Below are 20020 nucleotides of genomic sequence, written 5' to 3'. Positions count from 1 at the left end.
CTCTCTCTGTGTCTCTAATGAATAAATAAAATCTTAAAATTAAATAAAATTCTTAAAATAAAATAAAATTCTGAGATCTTTTGAAATGTTGGGAGAATTAAAATGTCATTAGTTCCCATCTCATGATCCTGATATAACATAGAGCATGCACTTGCCATGGAGGCAAAAACTGGCTCTTGAAGAACAATAAAATCTCTCTTTTTTTAAGATTTATTTATTTTGAGAGAGAGAGGGGAAGGGGTGGGCACAAAGAGGGAGAGAGAGTCTTAAGCAGACTCCATACTGAGCTCAGAGCCATTGTAGGGCTCGATCTCCTGACCCTTGAGATCATGACCTGAGCCAATACCAAGAGATGCATGCTTAACTGTGCTACCCAGGCTTCTTATTTCAAAGTACGGACTACATGGACCAGAGAGGGCAGGTGGTAGTTCTGGTCTCAGAACAAAATTCTAGGTCTCCAGCCTCACCCTATGCTCTTGTAAGTATTCTCTTGTACTTTTGTCTGTATTAACAACTTTTAAAATTTATATCCATATATAAGGAACCTACTGAAAGGGCAGAAACTCAAGTTAAAGTTAAATGAAATATCAAACATTCCAATAAGTGGCAAAAACACAACTATTTTCCCAAAGAGAAAAGACAGAGTATAGGTAGAAAAATCTAGACCTAATGAATGTTAACCCAAGAAAGCTAAACAAATCAGTACAGGTATAATCATTATGACATGGAGCCTCTGACTGGATACATTTCTTATAGTCACTGCTCAAGGATTTCTTTATGTAATCTGTCCATCAATAATTGGCTGGCACAAACTATTTTTCTAGTATTTTTTTTAAATTCTAGGTAAAGAAATGTACTTCTTACTTCCTAACTCCAATTGTATGGAATTGATAAAGGGAAATGCCAAAAAGTAACAGAAAGTAAAGGATCAATTTTCTAAGGTACAGTAAGAGAATCTGATGGTTGTATAAAGCTGTTTAGAAGGACTGTAGTTAACAAGAATAATAAATATCATTTATTTAACTATCCTATAAAGTGGGTTTATGATCCAGTATAAAATTCTAGCCTGGAAGACACTAGAGCCTTTTGCCAATAGTGCCTGACTATAGCCATGGTGGCTTGTGTGCCTTTTATATGGTCTTATCTTCTCCTTCCTATTGGTTTGTCCCAGACATAAGTGTGCTTGATAAACTGAGTTCTAACTGATTAACAGAAACTGTTCCTCTCCACAGGGATCAGCCATGGAAACAGATGGGGAAAAAAAAAAAAAAAAAGGCAACATGGCATACTTCTCCCTTGGCCTATTTTACCAGTCTGAATGAGGACTGATACTTATGTGTATGTAAGATGGTCTTTACAGAGTGAGGACAGCACTGAGCCACTATGACCACCTTCTAGTACATTTCCTGCCAATATGCAGTCAGAAAAAATTTATAGTTGATTATGAGGTACCTCGGTTTTACAGTTTGTAGACCAATGTATTCACTGTGGAAATCCTATAATGTTTAACTAACTGTAAATAGTTTTTTCAGTCACTTTCCTGATGATATTAAACCTTTCTAGGAACTATAATTGGCAATAAATAGAAACCCAATAAATATATTTCAAAATGATGATAACAGATTTAGAAACTAGGATTTAATAACAGCTTTGAGGATAAAATGATCACTTTAGCACTGGTCCTACAATAAAGAACATGAAATCATATACATTCTGATGTTGACCTTCACATTAGATACAAACCTGGTTGCATAGAGAGAAGTCCCATCGCTTCGCATTAGGGTACAAATTGAGGAGGGGTCACCATTCCCAGAAAGATCCACTATCGCTGTTCCTTTTCTAAAAATGCAAAAAGTTAACTCTGAAGAAACAAATTAAGACCTTTAAAAGTATACTGTCTGTAACATTATCCTTGGCAAACCAGAGACTACTTTTATTAAAGCAGCAATAAGCAGTATAACCATCAATGACGAAAAACAAGAAGGAATCTAACCATGAATCTAAGAGTGGGTACAATGTAACTAGTATTTGGTTATCCTACCTTTTTAAGCTCTGTACCTCTGGATAAAGGTACTTAGATAAATTTTTAACATACCCAGTTTAAATGAGATTTCTACTGCAGTTTAATCAATATGATGTTTATCATAGTTTTCTACTTCAAATGATAGCACTCAATATTGGGCTAATTTTTAACATGCCAAAAAATACTCTTGAGTAATAAACCATATAATATTATCATCTTTCTTGCCTTATAAAAAATTAGAATCTATATATACAGCGACCTAAAAATTTGCCTTACAGACATTACTAAGGATGTTACAAACCACATTCTCCATGTCTTTCTCATAAAGATGCTGAAGGAAAGTGCTCTTTGGTACTATGAAATCTGGCACTTTTAAGTGACTGGTTTGCTTCTATATTACAGATGCGTGGGCTCCTGTGACTGGTACTATTTCTGTTTTTTCGGCTGACAGAAAGCTCAAAGCTAAATTAGAAATCTACTTGAAGTTAGGAAACAGTTTCCCAGTATATGATCTTCCATTTTTATTCCTAATTCCATATTAGTTTTTCTGCCCCTGCTTCCTGATATCCTCATTTTACTCTTTTAAAAGTTTATATTATACCTATTTACATAAAGTGCCTTAAATCCATTCTGAACAGGATATAGTTTTTTAAAAAGGCAGGGTGGAGTAAGAAGATGCAAGTTCTATCTCCTTTTTCCAATTATATCATTATTAGCTTGTGTGACAATAGGCTGGTCACTTGTACTTTCTCTGCTTCAGTTTCTGCACATGTGAAGAGCAGATGATAACTTTTCTTCCAGCCTTACCAGGATCTTGTAATGGCAGCAAAAGATTATATGTAGAAAAGCACTTTGAACAGCAAAAAACACTATAAAAAATGCTGAAAAGGCTGCACGCCACATTCTATTATCCTTACTGGGAGACTAATCAATACCAATTTTTTCAAAGAAGAAGTAACTTTACTAAAAGAATAGTAATCTGACCATACATTGTTTTCTGTAGGAGTCCTTTACTGTCCAGCAACTTTAAGACTTCTTGAGATTTTTCACGATAAAATGATTCTCCGGAGTATTCATCAAAGTGTACTCCTAGACGCTAAAAGGGTTCAGAAATAAAAGTAAGTTACTTAAATATCCTGTTATCTTGCCCCCAGACAAAAGACGATGCTATACACTCTGTCACACAGATGGGGAGGATAAGAACTAGATCAAGATCACGTCACTCCTCTGTTCAACCTTTTTTTTTTTTTTTTTTAAAGATTTTATTTATCTATTAGACACACACACACAGAGGCAGAGACACAGGCAGAGGGAGAAGCAGGCTCCATGCAGGGAGCTTGACGCGGGACTCGTTCCTGGGTCTCCAGAATCCTGCCCTGGACTGAAAGCGGCGCTAAACCGCAGAGCCACCCGGGCTGCCCCTGTTCAACCTTCTAACTTCTCCCACATAGGAGTCCTCACAATAGTACGGTCGGTGCTGTCCCCTTGAGCAGTTGCTAGGCCCACGTGGCTATTCACATTAAATAAAATTGAAAATTTAGTCTCTCAGTAACACTACTCATGCTTCAAGTACTCGATAGCCACCTGTAGCTAGTGGCTACCATGCTGGGCAGCATATCACAGAACATCTCTGTCACAGCAAGAATCTCAACTGGACAGCCCTGGACAACATCCTACACCTTGCTCCACTCTACATCCTCTTCAAGTTTCCTGCTTCCTTACTCCAGACACATGGGTTTAACGAAACTCTTTTCATTCCACCCACAGACAGCAGACTCTGTCTCCCCTCGCTTGCTTCACTTTTCTCCATAGCATTGTCACCACCTAACATACTGCGTATGTTGTTTAATTCCCATTGTCTTTAATTTGGTTAATTTGCTGTCTCCATGCTGGAATGTAAAGTCCACAATAAAAGGACTTACTCACTGTTGTATTTCTCCTATCCTCTAAAATATCAAATGAACAGATTTATATGCCTCACATACAGGCCTGAGGAAGTGAAGGGAAAAAAAAAATGATTAAGAAAAAGTGAAGGAATGAACAGTAGAGAGAAAAGAGAAACCAGACTGAAACAAAGTACCAGAATGCCACCTGGTATTTGTCTGTGAAGTTCACAGGATGTTTTTGAAGCTCCACTTTCAGCCCAAAGAATAGTATTTCAAGAATACTAATTTTCAACCGAGTGACAAATCTAGTTTTAAAACATGAGTTTATTAAGAAGCAAGTTGAAGGGGCAACTGGCTGGCTAAGTCAGTAGAGCATATGGCTCTTGATTTCAGGGTCATGAATTCAAGCCCCACGTTGGGTACAGAGCTTATTTAATTTTTTTTTGATTTTTATTTATTTATGATAGTCACACACAGAGAGAGAGAGAGAGAGAGAGAGAGGCAGAGATACAGGCAGAGGGAGAAGCAGGCTCCATGCACCGGGAGCCCGACGTGGGATTTGATCCCGGGTCTCCAGGATCGTGCCCTGGGCCAAAGGCAGGCACTAAACCGCTGCGCCACCCAGGGATCCCTACAGAGCTTATTTAACAACAAAAAAAAGAAGCAACTTCACTACTCAGTAGTACCAGTCAAGAGCTGCACCCCATCGCAGGAAAGCAGGAGAGTAGGTGGGCACCTTGTAAACCCGCACGTATTCTTCTATGCTCAGGTCCCGAAATTTCCGCCACAGTGCAAGTGCTTGTGTATCACCCAGTTCTAATCGCTGGAAGAACTCATGTGCTGATTTTGCTACATTTTTATCATCCGCTGCTTCTTTATTAACTTGTACATAAACCTAAAAGCACAACAATACATTAAATGAAGTATGTTAGTCACTTAAGTTACCTTCAGGGGAAGAAAAAAGAACCACAATCCTGAAAATATTTTTTCTTTTTTTTTTTAAGCTTTTACATTTGTTTTTATTTTATTTTTTATAAATTTATTTTTTATTGGTGTTCAATTTGCCAACATACGGAATAACACCCAGTGCTCATCCCATCAAATGCCCCCCTCAGTGCCCGTCACCCAGTCACCCCCATGCCCCGTCCACCTCCCTTTCTACCACCCCTAGTTCGTTTCCCAGAGTTAGGAGTTTCTCATGTTCTGTCTCCCTTTCTGATATTTCCCACTCATTTTTTCTCCTTTCCCCTTTATTCCCTTTCACTATTTTTTATTTCATTTAAAGGACAGCCAACTGCCCTCATCAGAGTGTAACCTTTTTTTTTTCTCTTTTTTTGCCATGAGCTCTTACTAAACCCTATAGACCCCTTCTTAAAACGTTTCCAAGTGCATAAAGTAAAATACATATGCTTATAAAGGGGGTAATACATTGGAATAGTTATCCGGCTATTATTTTTTTTAAAGTGTGATGTAGTTAGTGGAAGAAAATGCCAAATTTCTGACAGAGGTTAGGGAAAATAAAATGTGTAATTTTTTCCCTTCCTTCCCAAGTTCACAGACTCTTAGGTTAAGAATGCTTAGGTTAGATTAAGCTAGCATTTCTTTCTTTCCTTCTTTTTTTTAAACAAAAAGGGAAATTATTGCTGCAACTTCTCTGAGAAAAGGTCAAAGAAAGTAGAATGGTTCAATCTGGCTAAGAAAAAGCCAAAGATTGATCAAGCAGTTGTTTTAAAAAAGATTTTTAAAACTGTTTTTTAATCTGCAAAAGATCAATAAAATAGGTGATCCAGTAAGGCCTTTGCATAGTTAGCTTACTTACACTCCGACTTGGGCTCCTGAAAACTGTGTGGACCATTTACTTCTGGAGTGTTTTTGCATCATCTGTCTTGGCTGGTTTAGTTCTGTCCCTACTCAATGACAGTAATGGAGTTGGATGGCTTATTAAGGACTCTTCCAGTTCATAACTTCGTTAATAGTTTTCCAGTCTCCAAAATGCAAGGTTAATAAATGATGTTAAAACACTAACTTTGCACCTCAAGTAGTACTGAAGTTATTCATATAGGCTTTAAAGATTTTACTTCTAGTAGTGGACAGTTAAGTGTCCAATTCTTGATTTCATGGTCTCAGGGTTGTGAAATCAAGCCCTACCTCGGGCTCTGCCCTGGGCAGAGCCTGCTCAAGATTCTCTCTCTCTCCCTCTTTTTCCTCCTGCACCCTCCCCCCCGCCCCCAACAAAGACTTCTAAGTTGTAACTCACTTAAAGGATAAAACATGAATGATAAATTTACTCTCTCCTATTTTTTTCCAGATGCTATGAAAGTAGCATAAAAGTAATAAAAACTGGCAAATAAATTACCAGAGAAATATGAAGTATCTAAACTATTAAAGTAATATCAAAATATCAGTGGCAGATAAAGTGATTTTACTGCTGGAGAGTACACTGGAATAACTGTAATATGGCTTATACCCAGTAGATACTACCAGCAAAAGAACAGGGCATTAAACATCTACGTCATGGTCAAAATGTCTCACCTGTCATAAATGGCTTGTGCTAATTAGTGGAATGGCAGAATTTAATGAATAAATATTCCCCCCAAAGTTAAAACTATTTTTTCCCCTCTTTTAAAGCACATTGTGCAGAAGAGTTAATATAGCAGGCCTGAGATTGCTATCCTTAAAAATGTCCTGTTTGCAAGATTAGCCCTTGGCTGGCATCTGGGAACTTGGATCTGGGAAATGTTCCCACCAACCTGATAGCAATGGGTCCCAGTGCTTAAACTATGAAAACAATACAGTTTACGCTAAATACTTGCTTTCCTTTTTGGAGTTTGGCATTTTAGTACAGAGGGTGCCCACATGATCAAACTCTAATAGAAACTTTGGGCATGAGCATCTGACGAACTTCCCTGGTGGACAATGTTTCGTGCATGTTGTCCCAGTTTGTTGCAGGAGGAACTACATGTGTCCTGTATGACTCCACGAGGAAAAGACTCTTGGAAGCTTGGACCCGGTTTTGACAAACTTTACCATATGTGCCTTTCCCTTTACTAATGTTGCTTTGGATCCTTTTGCTTTAACAAATCATAGCTCTGAGTACAACTATATGTGGAATCCTATGAGTCCTCTTAATGAGTTACCAAACCTGATGGTGGTCTCAGGAGACCCGACACACGTATCACAGAAAATTAATTTCCATGTACTCCTATGAAGTAAGTCCAGAATAAGTCAGAAACAAGATGATGATTTTGGTAAGGTGTAGGAAAACAGTCACGGTAAGATAGTAGACAGACTTCTTAACTTTTGAATGACCTATCTCTCTATCCATTGACAACTGCTCAACAGAGCAGTTTATAGCAGCCTATCGGAGTAAATGCATACATGGGTCTCTAAATGTTTTGTGATTCAAAAATCTCTCTCTCTCTCACACACCCACACCCACCCACCACACATGCACATTCACACACCATTTATAAGCCAACATACACAAAATATCCTTATTTTCAGAAAAGGCTTTTTTTTTTTTTTTTAAATCTAGGACTCTAAACTCAAATAGCCAACATTTAAAAATCTAATATGCCTGTGAACTACTGATAAGAATATTTTTAGAAAAAAATTTACCAGAACTTTTACCCTTTCTTAAAACCTACAATAAAAAATAATTAAAACAAAATAAACAAAACCAAACGCTTCCTAATATTTGAAGAATCTCAGCATTTCTGCAATTTATAGTTATAAATCAAACATTACTGAAAATCATCAACTGACACTATCAAGCAGAATACAAGAGCCTTAATTAGTACTTAACAATCTGCCTGTAAGTTCAAAATATAAAACTGTAATTATTAACATTTAGGACCATTTTAGGAAGGAAATGCACTTTCCTTCACAAAATAAATGTAATACTATGTATTATAGACAATTTTAAATTTAGTTACCACCAACTTCTTATGTTTAGAAAGTATGCATTTTGAAGACTTCCTTTTGAGGCTAGATCTAGACACAAAAGGAATAAAAAGGAAATTTTAAATTTAGATTTAATAATAAGAATGTGTCTTAAGCAAAATATTCTTGAGGATGGAAACAATTTTTCTTTTAGTTATCATAATGCAAAAGTGAGCTATATTTGTTACGGAATAAACTAAATGTTTAAGACTTCTTTAAGGGAATATTAACCCTTTCGTTATTTCTAGATGCTATTCCCAAAAAGCATATGACATTGCTTCTAATTTAATCAGGATAATTACAGTTAGCTCTTGAGATGATCTGTCTATATGTAAAGAAATAAGTGCAAAAAGTAAAAGCAGTATATAATGCCCTCTTACTCTCTCTTAATCTCTAAATTTGATTCTAGAATACCATTAGCAAGATAGACACACTTTAATTCTTTGGTACAGGACTCTAACCCCAACCCCCATTGCTTCTCCCCCACCCCAAGCCTCTACCCCCATCTCCAGGTGCAAATCCCAGAATCTCAGAATTACCCCTCAGTGGGTTATTTTTGTCTTAAAATAGAGAATAACTGCTAAGAATGTTTAGCATAACTTAAAAGACACTATTAACTGTGTATTTGTCTTCTGTCTTAAAATGCATTTAATTTTGATCTCATTTTTTAGACAAAACATAATGAATTCATGATTATAACTCAAACAAACAAACTCCTTGTTAGTTTAATGTTTCAAGTCTTGATCAGAAATTTCTTACAGAACTGCTGGTTGAGATGGATTTCTAATGATAAATATTAAAGAAATTTAAACAAATTAACATAGTTATAATTTAAAAAATCAATATATCAGTTAAGAATAAAATCAAAACTTGTTAGATAAAAAAATAACTTGAATTATCAAGTTTCTCCTCATTAGTATATAATTACCAGCATATAGTTAGTATTTTTCTGTCTACTCATCTTCTTTCAATATTAGAATCTTCTATTCTTATTCTTTATAATAATATCCATGATATCTTATCTCTTTATTCAAGGGTGATAATGATTAACTTGCTGAATAAATTAGTAATAGTACATAGTAATATACATTTCTCATACTGAAAAAAGGTTTTCCACATCTTAATGGGGTGTGATAATCACTGAGCTATTAACGTGTACTCTGGCCCTGATCAGTATTCCCATCCTTGTTCTAAGAATACTCAGAGGACAGTGGAATGTCCCTTTTAGTTATCATAATGCAAAAGTGAGCTATATTTAGTAACCCTCAAAAGAGTAAGAGTTAGGGAGAAAGACTAGTGGCTTTGGGGAAGATGGTCAAGAACAATGGTAAAACAGAAAAGCTGCCAGGAAAGAGGGAAGGAGAATTGCCTAATTTGAGGAGGAGATGGAAACATTCCCAGGAAAAACAAAAGCTGAGTAGTCGCTAGTGTGGCAGAGGGCCATCTGAGGGAAATGGTTTGCGGTATCTCCACATAGGGAGACTGATCCCTAGGCTTATGGAACTGGGCCACAGCAAGGATCTCCCAGGTGAAGTTGATCATACAAGCAGAGCTGGTTGCCCCCAGGTCATTATGTAGGCTTAGATACTGGGCACATCAGTCAAGACCAACGTGGACTGATGCTAAGAAGAAGCCTCCATGCCCCATCCTGAGATGCACATAAGAGTCTGGGGAACTCTGTGTGATTTAGGAGATGAGAAATCTTTAACAATGACTTGAGATGACCCTTAAAATCACCCTCAAGGGGCCCCTGGATGGCTCAGTAGGTTAAGCATCTGCCTCTGGCTCAGGTCATGATCTCAGCATTCTAGGATCGAGTACCACGTCAGGCTCAGAGGGGAACCTGGTTCTCCTACTCCTCCCTGCTCATGCTATCTCTGTAGCTATCTCTCAAATACATGAAATCTTAAAAAACAACCAAAAACCACTCTCGAAAGTTGGCTGGGTTCAGATTTAATTAGGCTTATAATTTAACAGCTATTTCTTGCATATATATTATGCATATGTATTATAAAGAGTAAAAAAAAATAAAGAGTAAAATAATAAACTAAGGCTAACAGTCCCTTCATTTGAAGAGAAGTAATGTGATCTAACCAATAAAGAACTCTTGAATTCAAGTCTTTATAAAGTAAAAATTTCTAACTGCATAATAATCCCAGATATGTCTAGAATTGATTTAGTCTTGAATTATTTTAAGTTTGAGAAATTTTTTGAGATTTTAAAAACATTTTAAAAAACGAGAGCAGGTAAATATTATCACTCATGAATCTGGTGCTTTGATCTTGTTCTATATTCTACTTGCCTTTTTTTGTTTGTTTGTTTTTTGTTTTTTGCTACTGATCTAAGGAAACTCAGAGTCAAATCTCTAATACACTGTTACCTAGTTAGTTAACCTAGGTAACAAGGTATTCTCTAATTTCCTATGTCTTTTTATAAATTCCTATCACTGTAATGATCTCAAATCATTTTAGAAAGGGAAAAAATAATAAATACTTTTGAGGTCATTATGAACTTAAGAGAAAATTTATATTATTTGTGTTAATATATCACATTACCTTTATAAATGCCAGTTAGGGTATAATGCTAATGCATACTTTATTGGCATAATATTTATCTCTGTGAGAGACTGCTCATATTTCAGAGGCATTTCTATGATTATCAAAATTCATCACTAAGCAACACGCAATGAGCCAAGTTCTGAAATCTCCAAAAAAAAAAAAAAAAAAAAAAAAAAAAGACTGGATTATACATTCTTACAACAGTGTTAGATGTTATCAAGGTCCATTCAAGTACTTTTATTTTATTTTATTTTTCTTTAAAGAGAGAGAGGGAGAGAGAAGCAGAAGGAGAAATCTTAAGCAGGCTCCACACCCAGTGGAACCTAATGCAGGGCTCGATCTCACAACCCTGAGATCATGACCTGAGCTGAAATCAAGAGTTGTATGCTTTTTTTTTTTTTAAGAGTTGCATGCTTAAACCAACTGAGCTACCCAGGCCCCGAGGTCCATTTAAGTAGTTTAAACCGAGGAGAAACTCAAATTACTTTTAAAAATTATCATTAAAACAAGTAAAAAAGTAAATGATGACGACATCCATATATTTGGGATTTAGATTTAAAACTTAAGTTTTTACCATAAGAAATTTCTTTTTGATATAAGTGAAAAGGCTTTCTGATACATGTTCCAAAGGTTACTACATATGTTTTCTTTGAACCAATACTGTGAATTCTAAACAGCAAATATATTAGTTATTTAACTCATTAGCTAATTCAGGGCGATGAACCATTCATTATAAAACCACGTTCTCCGTTTTATGAAAACAAATTAAAGCAACTAAATAAATGGTTTTAAATGATGACCAACGGGATCCCTGGGTGGCGCAGCGGTTTGGCGCCTGCCTTTGGCCCAGGGCGCGATCCTGGAGACCCGGGATCGAATCCCACATCAGGCTCCCGGTGCATGGAGCCTGCTTCTCCCTCTGCCTGTGTCTCTGCCTCTCTCTCTCTCTCTGTGACTATCATAAATAAATAAAAAAATAAAAAATAAAAAATAAATAAATGATGACCAACAAAAGCTCCCAGTCCACACACAACACACCCAAACATCATGGGAAAAGAATGACTATAGGTATATAGAAAAATCAGTAATACAGCAAAGCACAAAAATGGAATGCAGTAGAGAAATGACTGTAGTGTCAAATATTTTCATCACAGAAAAGAAATATTAAAACTATCCTATATCTTCCATATACAAAAACTGAGAAACTGAAATGGGGGATGCTGATTGTGGTGCCATTCAGGAGGCAGGCCACAAACTGCTACTGAATGGCCAGAGCCAAATTCAAAACAGATACCCTGGAAAGTTGAAACTGCGACAAAGGTAAACTACCAATTGTGTTCCTGGTATAGCAATTTGAGGGTGAAAAAAAGGGAAAATGTTACATAAGTAATTACAACCAATGGCAATGAATGGTCAGAAAGGCATTCTGCAATGCCAGTGGAGGGCAGGGAAGTGCAGTGAACAGTTGGCAGCCAGACTACCTGTGCTGGAATCCTGGGTCTGGCCCTTGGGTTCTTCAACAGTAGACTGCATGATGAAGTTTGATTCTGAGAAATGGTAACTTGTGTATCCTACAATAGTTAAGTTCTTCCCTGGAGCTATACGATAGGTTTTATATCACACAACTTAAACGGAAGGTATAGAAAGGGACAAAAAGAACTATAAGATCAAATTCATTAAAAATTTAAGACAAGGCATGGTGTTTGGGGCTGGCAATAAAAGATTAAGAAAATATGGTCCTGCCTCTCAAAAAGCTTACAACTACAATTTGACAAGGGGAAAACCAGGGGTCCAACCAAAGTACAGGTTTTCTTTCAGGAACAGGATAAAATAATTTACTAATACGTGCCTAAAGTTAAAAAAAAAAAAAGGAAAAACATTTCTCATTTATGCTTTCAACACATTTTTTGTTAAAAGTAATCCACAATGTCAACTATAATTTTATTTTATTATTTTTTAAAGATTTTATTTATTTATTCATTAGAGAGAGAGAGAGAGAGAGAGAGAGGCAGAGACATAGGCAGAGGGAGAAACAGGCTCCACACAGGGAGCCTGATGTGAGAATCAATCCCTAAACTCCAGGATCACACCCTGAGATGAAAGCAGAGCTTAACCGCTGAGCCATCCAGGTGTCCCGAAAACTATAATTTTAAAATGTTAAACTAGATCTGTAAAAAGTAGCAGAAAGATTAAAAAAACCTGGAGACTGCCACTTTAGATTCTGGGTTTTTGTTTTTTGTTTTTTTCTTCTGTCTTGCAAAGGAAGTTCTGTGGAGGAGAGCCAGTGAGCGCCCTACTAGATTTCTAACTTTTATTACAAACAGCAAGGTGGGTATATTTGACTTGCTCTATTTTGTTTATAAATGCTACTTCCCTATGAAGCTTTTAGGCAAAAAGAACACTCAATGAAAGCAATGCCACTGTTCCTTGAGGTTTCAGTTATTCATAGAACTACCCTAGCCCTTGTTCCTTCCTTATGTGCATCCATCAATTAACAACCTTTATATAGATATGCAATCTCCCACTTTTTATGAGTCTCAAAAGCCTGAAGATTTATATTACATTGAATAGAAAGAAACATACATTTACATTTCTGTGAAGTTTGAGAACAGACCTTATTAAAATATTTAAAATATTACAAGCAACAAAAAGTATTTTCAGGATTAAATAAAATAATTGAGGAGGGGTGGGAGAAAGGGGAGAATAGGATCTCTTATATAAAGTTCTAAAATTTAGTTCTCTAAATTCTTAAAAATGGTCTCCCAATGACACAAGGTCTCCAAGCAGGTATTTGTATTTGTATTTTTCTGTGCCATGTGTTGTCTCTGTGGGCCTGGAGCTGAAGAAAGGTGCACTAAACTTGTAGTAAAAAATACTTGCCATTATTCCAAGTTTTAAAAAGATAATAACAATAAAAATTCCAGGCACTAAGGTGGCATGCTTTACTTATAAACTATAAAGAATTATTAATTCTGAAACTCTTGCCTATCAATAAAACTCGATGGAAAAGAGAAAAAAAAAATCCTTTGGTTAATATTCTAAATCAAAATGTAGGTATTAAAAGTGCAGTGCAGGCCTAGACTCAGGAGGAAATTACAAACCCTTAAAGGTCTTTAAGAATTACAATGTGATTTTTGTCAAACTTAACTACGATGCTGATGCTGTAGGAGAAAAATCATTTAACAGAAAGAAAAATGATGAAGCATTCTTGGTAGTGTTGGCTAGAGAAGTAAAGCACTACTTTGCTAAGTGTTCTTCTCCACACATAGATCTAATAGCTTTAGTTGATCCCAGATAAGTCACCATTAGGGCTGATGTCGTATTGGTGTTTCTTCTTGTGAAGCCCAGAAACAGCAAAGATAACAACTTAGGACAATGAAAAGGAAACACATACCTGGAGATTAGCTGGACAGGAAGACCTTTACTAATGAACTCCAGGAAAAACTGAGGACAGAGAATCAAAAACCTAAGGACTAAATGAGGCAGAATAGGAAGGAGTTCACACTAAGCAAAAGCCAGGAAAAGGAGCCAAAAGACAGAAATGGAAAAAAGCACACACAAATTCACAGAAACACATGTACCTTCCCCCACATTAGAACAAGAGCAAAAAAGTATACGCTTATGCTTTTCAAGTTTAAACGATTTCCTGCCATGAAGACAGCTGCAGTAACATAGCAAATGACAAAAAAATTTGAGAAATTTGTGTTGAATCAGTTATCTTACGTGTTTATTCTAAGACAACTCTACCTAGAGAAATACTGTCCCACATCAACTAAAACAGAAATAAAAGAAACACTTGGTTATGAAAACCAAAAGAACTCCCTAGTAAACTAAAAGCAACATTTTAAATTGTTTTAGTTCCTTGCTTTAAGATCATTTTTTAAAACCTCCGGGATTAAGAATTAATCCAAGCTGCATTGTCCTATGAAAAAAATAAATTGAAGCATTTTCTACTATTGTTTCTTGCCAACTTACTTCAAAGAGATGTTGTAAAGGACTGGATTGAAGTTTTTCTTCATAGCCAAACAGTTGGAAGCCAGTTCCCAGAAGACCTACCACAATAATCAATAAATGAAAAAATTATAAAATGACACAGCAGAGAACAGTCATGGCAAGGGAACAGGTATAGTTGTATCAAAGATCAAGCTCTCATAATTATGTGTCCTGAGGGCACTGCAAACACATGCTATCTATCATCTGCTATCCCATAAACTCAAGTAAGTTAGTTCAATGTACTGAATCACAGGGATGCCTGGGTGGCCCAGAGGTTGAGCATCTGCCTTTGGCTCAGGGCATGATCCTGGAGTCCCAGGATCGAGTTCCACATCGGGCTCCCAGCACGGAGCCTGCTTCTCCTCCCTCTGTCTGTGTCTCTGCCCTTCTCTCGCTGTGTCTCTCATGAATAAATAAATAAATCTTTAAAAAAATGTACTGAATCACAAATTCACTATATTGAAGAGATCACTACAATTAACTTCACAGACACCAATAGGCTATGAACTCATAAAAGGCAGGGTCTAGGACGAACTTGGTCTTGGTACTAACAGTGCCCAACTCTTCCCTGGCAGACATAATAAAACAACCATAATAAAACAGCTATCCTGGGGAAGGAAATCATAATGCTGCACACTGGACGCTTAAAATTTGTGAAAACAAACTGATGGGAGGTAATTTCAAAACTTTCTTTTTAAACTTGTAGAGGTTAAAATAAAACAAAGGTAGAAATTAGCTTGGTGTTATAATACAGTTCTTAAACAAATAACTGAAGGAAAACAATAAAAGATAAAACTCAAAAATACCTGATTACCTTTCCCATTCAAGGTGACCAAGTAACAAAATTCTTTTATCTGGCTCACATATTTGTTTTTTATTTGTCAATGATTTTTTTTTGGTCTTTGGTGATAAGTTCAGCATTCAGGGGATATTGTTAATTTGAACCTTAATTAAAAAAAAAAGTAATTGAGGTAATAAACTGTATTTATATTCTTAAGATACTCTTGCTAAAAGATGATCACAATTTCAGTTTGAAAGGATATATGCAGCCTGGGGCCAAGAGCAATAAAAGGTGGTTTAACTATTTTAAAAACCAATCTGTTTCTATAACTGTATCAATTACTAAGCTTCAGATTTAAAGGAGCTATTGTCAGGGGGCCTTGCACAGGTATATTTTTCTATAGAGGCTCAGCAAAAAGTGGGATGCTACTGAACATGAAGATATAAAACATTTTGGAGCTTTAGATAGAACTAAGGATGACTGAAAAATGTATCAGATCTATTTACTTTAAGCAAAAGCAAATGTGATTATGATTCAGGGTCTCAGGAGCAGGATGTGGAAAGATGCCCAAAGTGTCTAAAAAATGGAAATAGGAAAAGTAAAGGCTATTTGAATGTCCATTTAAAATTCAACCTAATATATTTTCAAAAACTAATTTTGTGCTTGGAAACTATCTGCCAACTTTCAATAGGAGATAGCTGAAACAGCCAAAATTAAAACTCTTCAACAATGATGGTTATAATGGAAATGGTCACAGTTCATTAACCATAGCAGTCCTTTAGAGAAAACACTGCAATAATAAAATCCTGTAGCTATAATTAAAGAATACCATAATCACCATATTTGCTAATGCCTGTGAAATGCACAAATTGGTTAAACTAATGTAAAGTGGATGCCATCTATTAAATCTGACTGTTGAGCCTATGGCCTAAACCTCTGACTATCAGCAGTCATGTACTGCAGGTGGATCTTTAAAATGCAGGGCATGTTTTCTGATTCCTCCACAGTGAATGGTAATGGCACTGATAATTGGTTCAAGTTCTACCCTTTTTGAAGTCTAAAAGAGATTTTTATTAAATGAAATGAAAGAGGTCATGATAAATCTGTCTTTTGGAAACTGATTTCATTTCACTAGATATGATAGAACATAATAGTATCAGTGAATTTTAGAACTGGCAGTGCATGCTGTACTTTATTGAAGCTTTAAAATACTAACTAGCCTTTCTTTTGGATTAGTACTGTAAAGTACTTCCCAGGACAGATTCATTTATCACTCCTGTGCTTCTTTGGTGCCAAGCACTATGGACACAAAAATAATTAAGACACAATCCATGCCTTTAAGGAACATATCACCTAGCAGGGGAGAGAAGCAAACAAATAAGAACAGATTTACAACAAGCCTATTTGAGTAGAGTTGGAAACTAGGAACATAGTAATGTGAGATGTGGGCAAGGGTCTGTCTGTGTGACCCTAGGCTGGATCTTAACATACACACAGTAGTTGCCAGAGATTTTTAAAAGCTTGCATTTCACAAGCTAACAGGACTTCACTACCTTAGCAACTTCATTTTATCTTGCCCTTCCTTGATTTCTGGTGTATTGTGAAGTAGTTATGGTTCTGAGTTTATGGCACTCAACTGTTTGAATCTTACTCTTCTCTTCCTCTCTTTTCTTTCTGATCCCCTACTACTGTACAATTTTAGAGGGAGCCAAAGTATTCCACTTTCTTTTTCCTCTATGCCACTGGCTCAGGGTATAACAAATCATCCTCCATGTATTATGGCCCAGGGAGGCTGGACTTCACTTGTTTTAAAGATAGCAGGGCTGTAGTTGAGAAGGGTATATATAGCTAGACTCATTTCTTCCCTCGTATACTCACTTCTGCATTTGACAAATGTAAGCTACTTTTCTTTAATAAAACCACTAAGGCCTGTATTTATCAGGTATTGCTCTGAATTTTGTGGTGAGAATTACTCTAACAAATGAATACAAGATTTGTGCAAAAGACCATTGGGGGAAAAAAAGATAGGAGGCACTACTGTATCCACTGGATTCTGCAATATCAAATGACATATTAAAAGAAACTAAACTTAAAAGTGAAATGAAAGATCAAATCTCAAACTTACTTACCAAACTGCATGCCCCAATCTCCAAGGTAATTTATTCTGGTAACTTGATGTCCTAAAGCTTCTTTGAGATTTGCTATAAAATTTCCTAGTAATCAATAAAATAAACCGTTTCTCACTCTTGTTATCCATTTTGGCATAAAAACCATGTGCTTCTCTATTACCAAAGCATTACACAGAAATTTTTTTTTCACAAAATTTACCAACTCAATTATTTTTTAATAAAATATTCATTATTGAGTTTTCATCTACATTATGGAAAGGGAGTAGAGGATTATTTGGGGGCAGCTTTTCCCAAGAATCTCACAATTTTCACAAGAACAGAATTTTCAGCAACATCAATGGGAATTGGGAACACGTTAGAATAACTGCAATTCCAAAGATAGAAAATAACAGAATCTCAGTAATTAACAAGAAATAACTTGATTATCCCCTAAAGAACCTGAGCCATACTGGTATTTTTTTCTTAATAGTCCACTCTTCCTTCTTTCAGTCACTGAAGTCCATCTCCTCATGCCTGCTCTCAAAGAGCACATGGTAGTCCAAGAACCTCATCTTCCTCTACTGCTGACACTGGTTTTATAGTCACCATCTACTCCACTCTCTTAAGTGTGCTCTTGCCTGTTGCAGAGGCTGGAAATCTAAAAATTACATTTCTCAGAATCTCCTGCAGTTAAGGTTTCAGAAGTTATTTATGTTTTGGCATCCAGATACACTTTGCATGAGACTTAGAAGGTAGAAATGAGGTGAAAAGGGAGCCACTTCTATTTTTTTTTCTGACAAGCACAACTGTGGAGGCTTTTTTTTTTTTTTTTGGTGGCATCAATAGCAGTCTCCTGTCATGTGACCTCCAAGGGAACTGAAAGAGTATGGGGCTGCCTCTTTTGCTAATATGAATTCTAGAAGGCATGGAAGGACTAGTGGTAGCTTCCTACAACAGTGGTAGCATGGTTGTTATTGGAAGGGACTGCAGAAAAGGCAGAAATCCCTTGATGACCAACCTCTGTGGCATAAATTTGAGAGTGACTTATGTTACTTAATCCAAAACTTCTTTAGCACTTCCAATAATTTTGCAAACTCTTCAATATCCTGTAATAAATCCTTGCCTGCTTTCACAACAATGGATTTACTGTTCTGCAAATAATCCTTCACCAATACCGCATGTCTTAAATTACTGTGGCTACTCCTCTTCCAGCTTCTCTACTTCTAGACTTTCCCAGTTCTACATGGTTCTAACAGCAACCTTCAACTGCTATTCAGACTGTATTCCTATTTTTAATTAGCACTTTATTATCTTGCAAATCAACCAAATAACACAATTGTAGACTTTTGGAATTATTTTGGAAAAGTTACTTTTGGTATATGAATTTCCACAGACTACAGTTAACACTGTTTACCAAATATGGCTGTTGTGAAATTAATTGAGCTAATTAATACAAGAAAAGGTTTAACACGGTAAATAAACTCTCAATAAATATTATATCTTCCTGGTCCAAAATTTTCCTTAACAACTTTCAAACAACTTTATCATGCTCCATCCATCATTTACTCACTCCTAAAGTTTTGACCTACTCGTGTAGATTTTCATATACAGAATATTTTTTATATTCTTTTTTAAATCAAGTTCAGTCATTTCCTCTCTTAAAATGCTCCATGAGGGATCCCTGGGTGGCGCAGCGGTTTAGCGCCTGTCTTTGGCCCAGGGCGCGATCCTGGAGACCCGGGATCGAATCCCACATCGGGCTCCCGGTGCATGGAGCCTGCTTCTCCCTCTGCCTGTGTCTCTGCCCCTCTCTCTCTCTGTGTGACTATCATAAATAAATAAAATTAAAAAAAAAATGCTCCATGAGATCTTTCAACAATGACAGGTGACTCCAGTTCAAAAATGATCTATGCCACAAAGTAGAGATTGTTCCAATTCTTAAAAGTATTAAAATGACAGATTAAATGAGATAAACTTCAGAGTCTCTTCCAATTCTAACTGCAGTTTTTAAATTGGGCTACATCATGTCATGTTTTAAATAAATGAAAGTATTAGCATATACATACACACTGAAGCATTACACCTATGAAGTACAATAGCAATCTTTCTTAGAATAATATTATTCCAATTTCCAGTTATGAATTAGTACTCAAATGATTGAGATTGAGCTTTTTTTAAAAATTGAGACATACGGAAACCTGGGTGACTCAGTAGTTGAGCATCTGCCTTTGGCTCAGGGCATGATCTCAGTGTCACAGGACTGAGTCCCACATCGGGCTGCCTGCATGGAGCCTGCTTCTCCCTCTGCCTGTGTTTCTGTCTCTCTCTCTCTGTCTCTCGTGAATAAATAAATAAAATCTTAAGAAAAAACTTATTAAAGTTTAAAGATTGTTAACAAAAATAATAAAAATAAAAATTGAGATATAATTAATATATAACACCATTTTAAAAAAATAGAGTATATGAACAAAAAACCTGGGGAGATTATCATTCTCACATAACTATTTTCATTTTTGCATCTTTTAGATCTTCTCTATACACATACATATTTTTAAAAAGTTAAAATTATTAACAAACCTAACAGTTAAAATTGGTTTCTGAGTTAATCCTTTGCTTTTGAAACAAATTTCTTTTTTTTACTTCTAATTTTTCCAATTTTATGTAGTATTTAATTAGCATCAAGCTCATATAAATTTGAACTTTTTGTCTTATTGTTATTTAAGCATTAA

General features: G+C 36.0%; 1 protein-coding gene across 1 annotated transcript in view; it reads right to left on the bottom strand.

The window, feature by feature from the left end:
• Window positions 1-20020, bottom strand: part of RARS2 (arginyl-tRNA synthetase 2, mitochondrial) — a 52434-nt gene that overhangs the window by 7652 nt on the left and 24762 nt on the right. Inside the window, exons 7-11 of the mRNA XM_041759608.1 lie at window positions 17313-17396; window positions 14385-14461; window positions 4646-4804; window positions 3013-3119; window positions 1744-1839 (exon numbers count right to left, since the gene is read on the bottom strand). Of these exons, the coding sequence (XP_041615542.1) occupies window positions 1744-1839; window positions 3013-3119; window positions 4646-4804; window positions 14385-14461; window positions 17313-17396 (523 nt within the window). The remainder of the gene's footprint in view (window positions 1-1743; window positions 1840-3012; window positions 3120-4645; window positions 4805-14384; window positions 14462-17312; window positions 17397-20020) is intronic.

This window comes from Vulpes lagopus, chromosome 1, assembly GCF_018345385.1.
Source record: "Vulpes lagopus strain Blue_001 chromosome 1, ASM1834538v1, whole genome shotgun sequence".
Classification (NCBI taxonomy): domain Eukaryota; kingdom Metazoa; phylum Chordata; class Mammalia; order Carnivora; family Canidae; genus Vulpes; species Vulpes lagopus.
The sequence above is the reverse complement of the archived record's forward strand: the minus strand, read 5'-3'. Positions and strand labels throughout refer to the sequence as shown.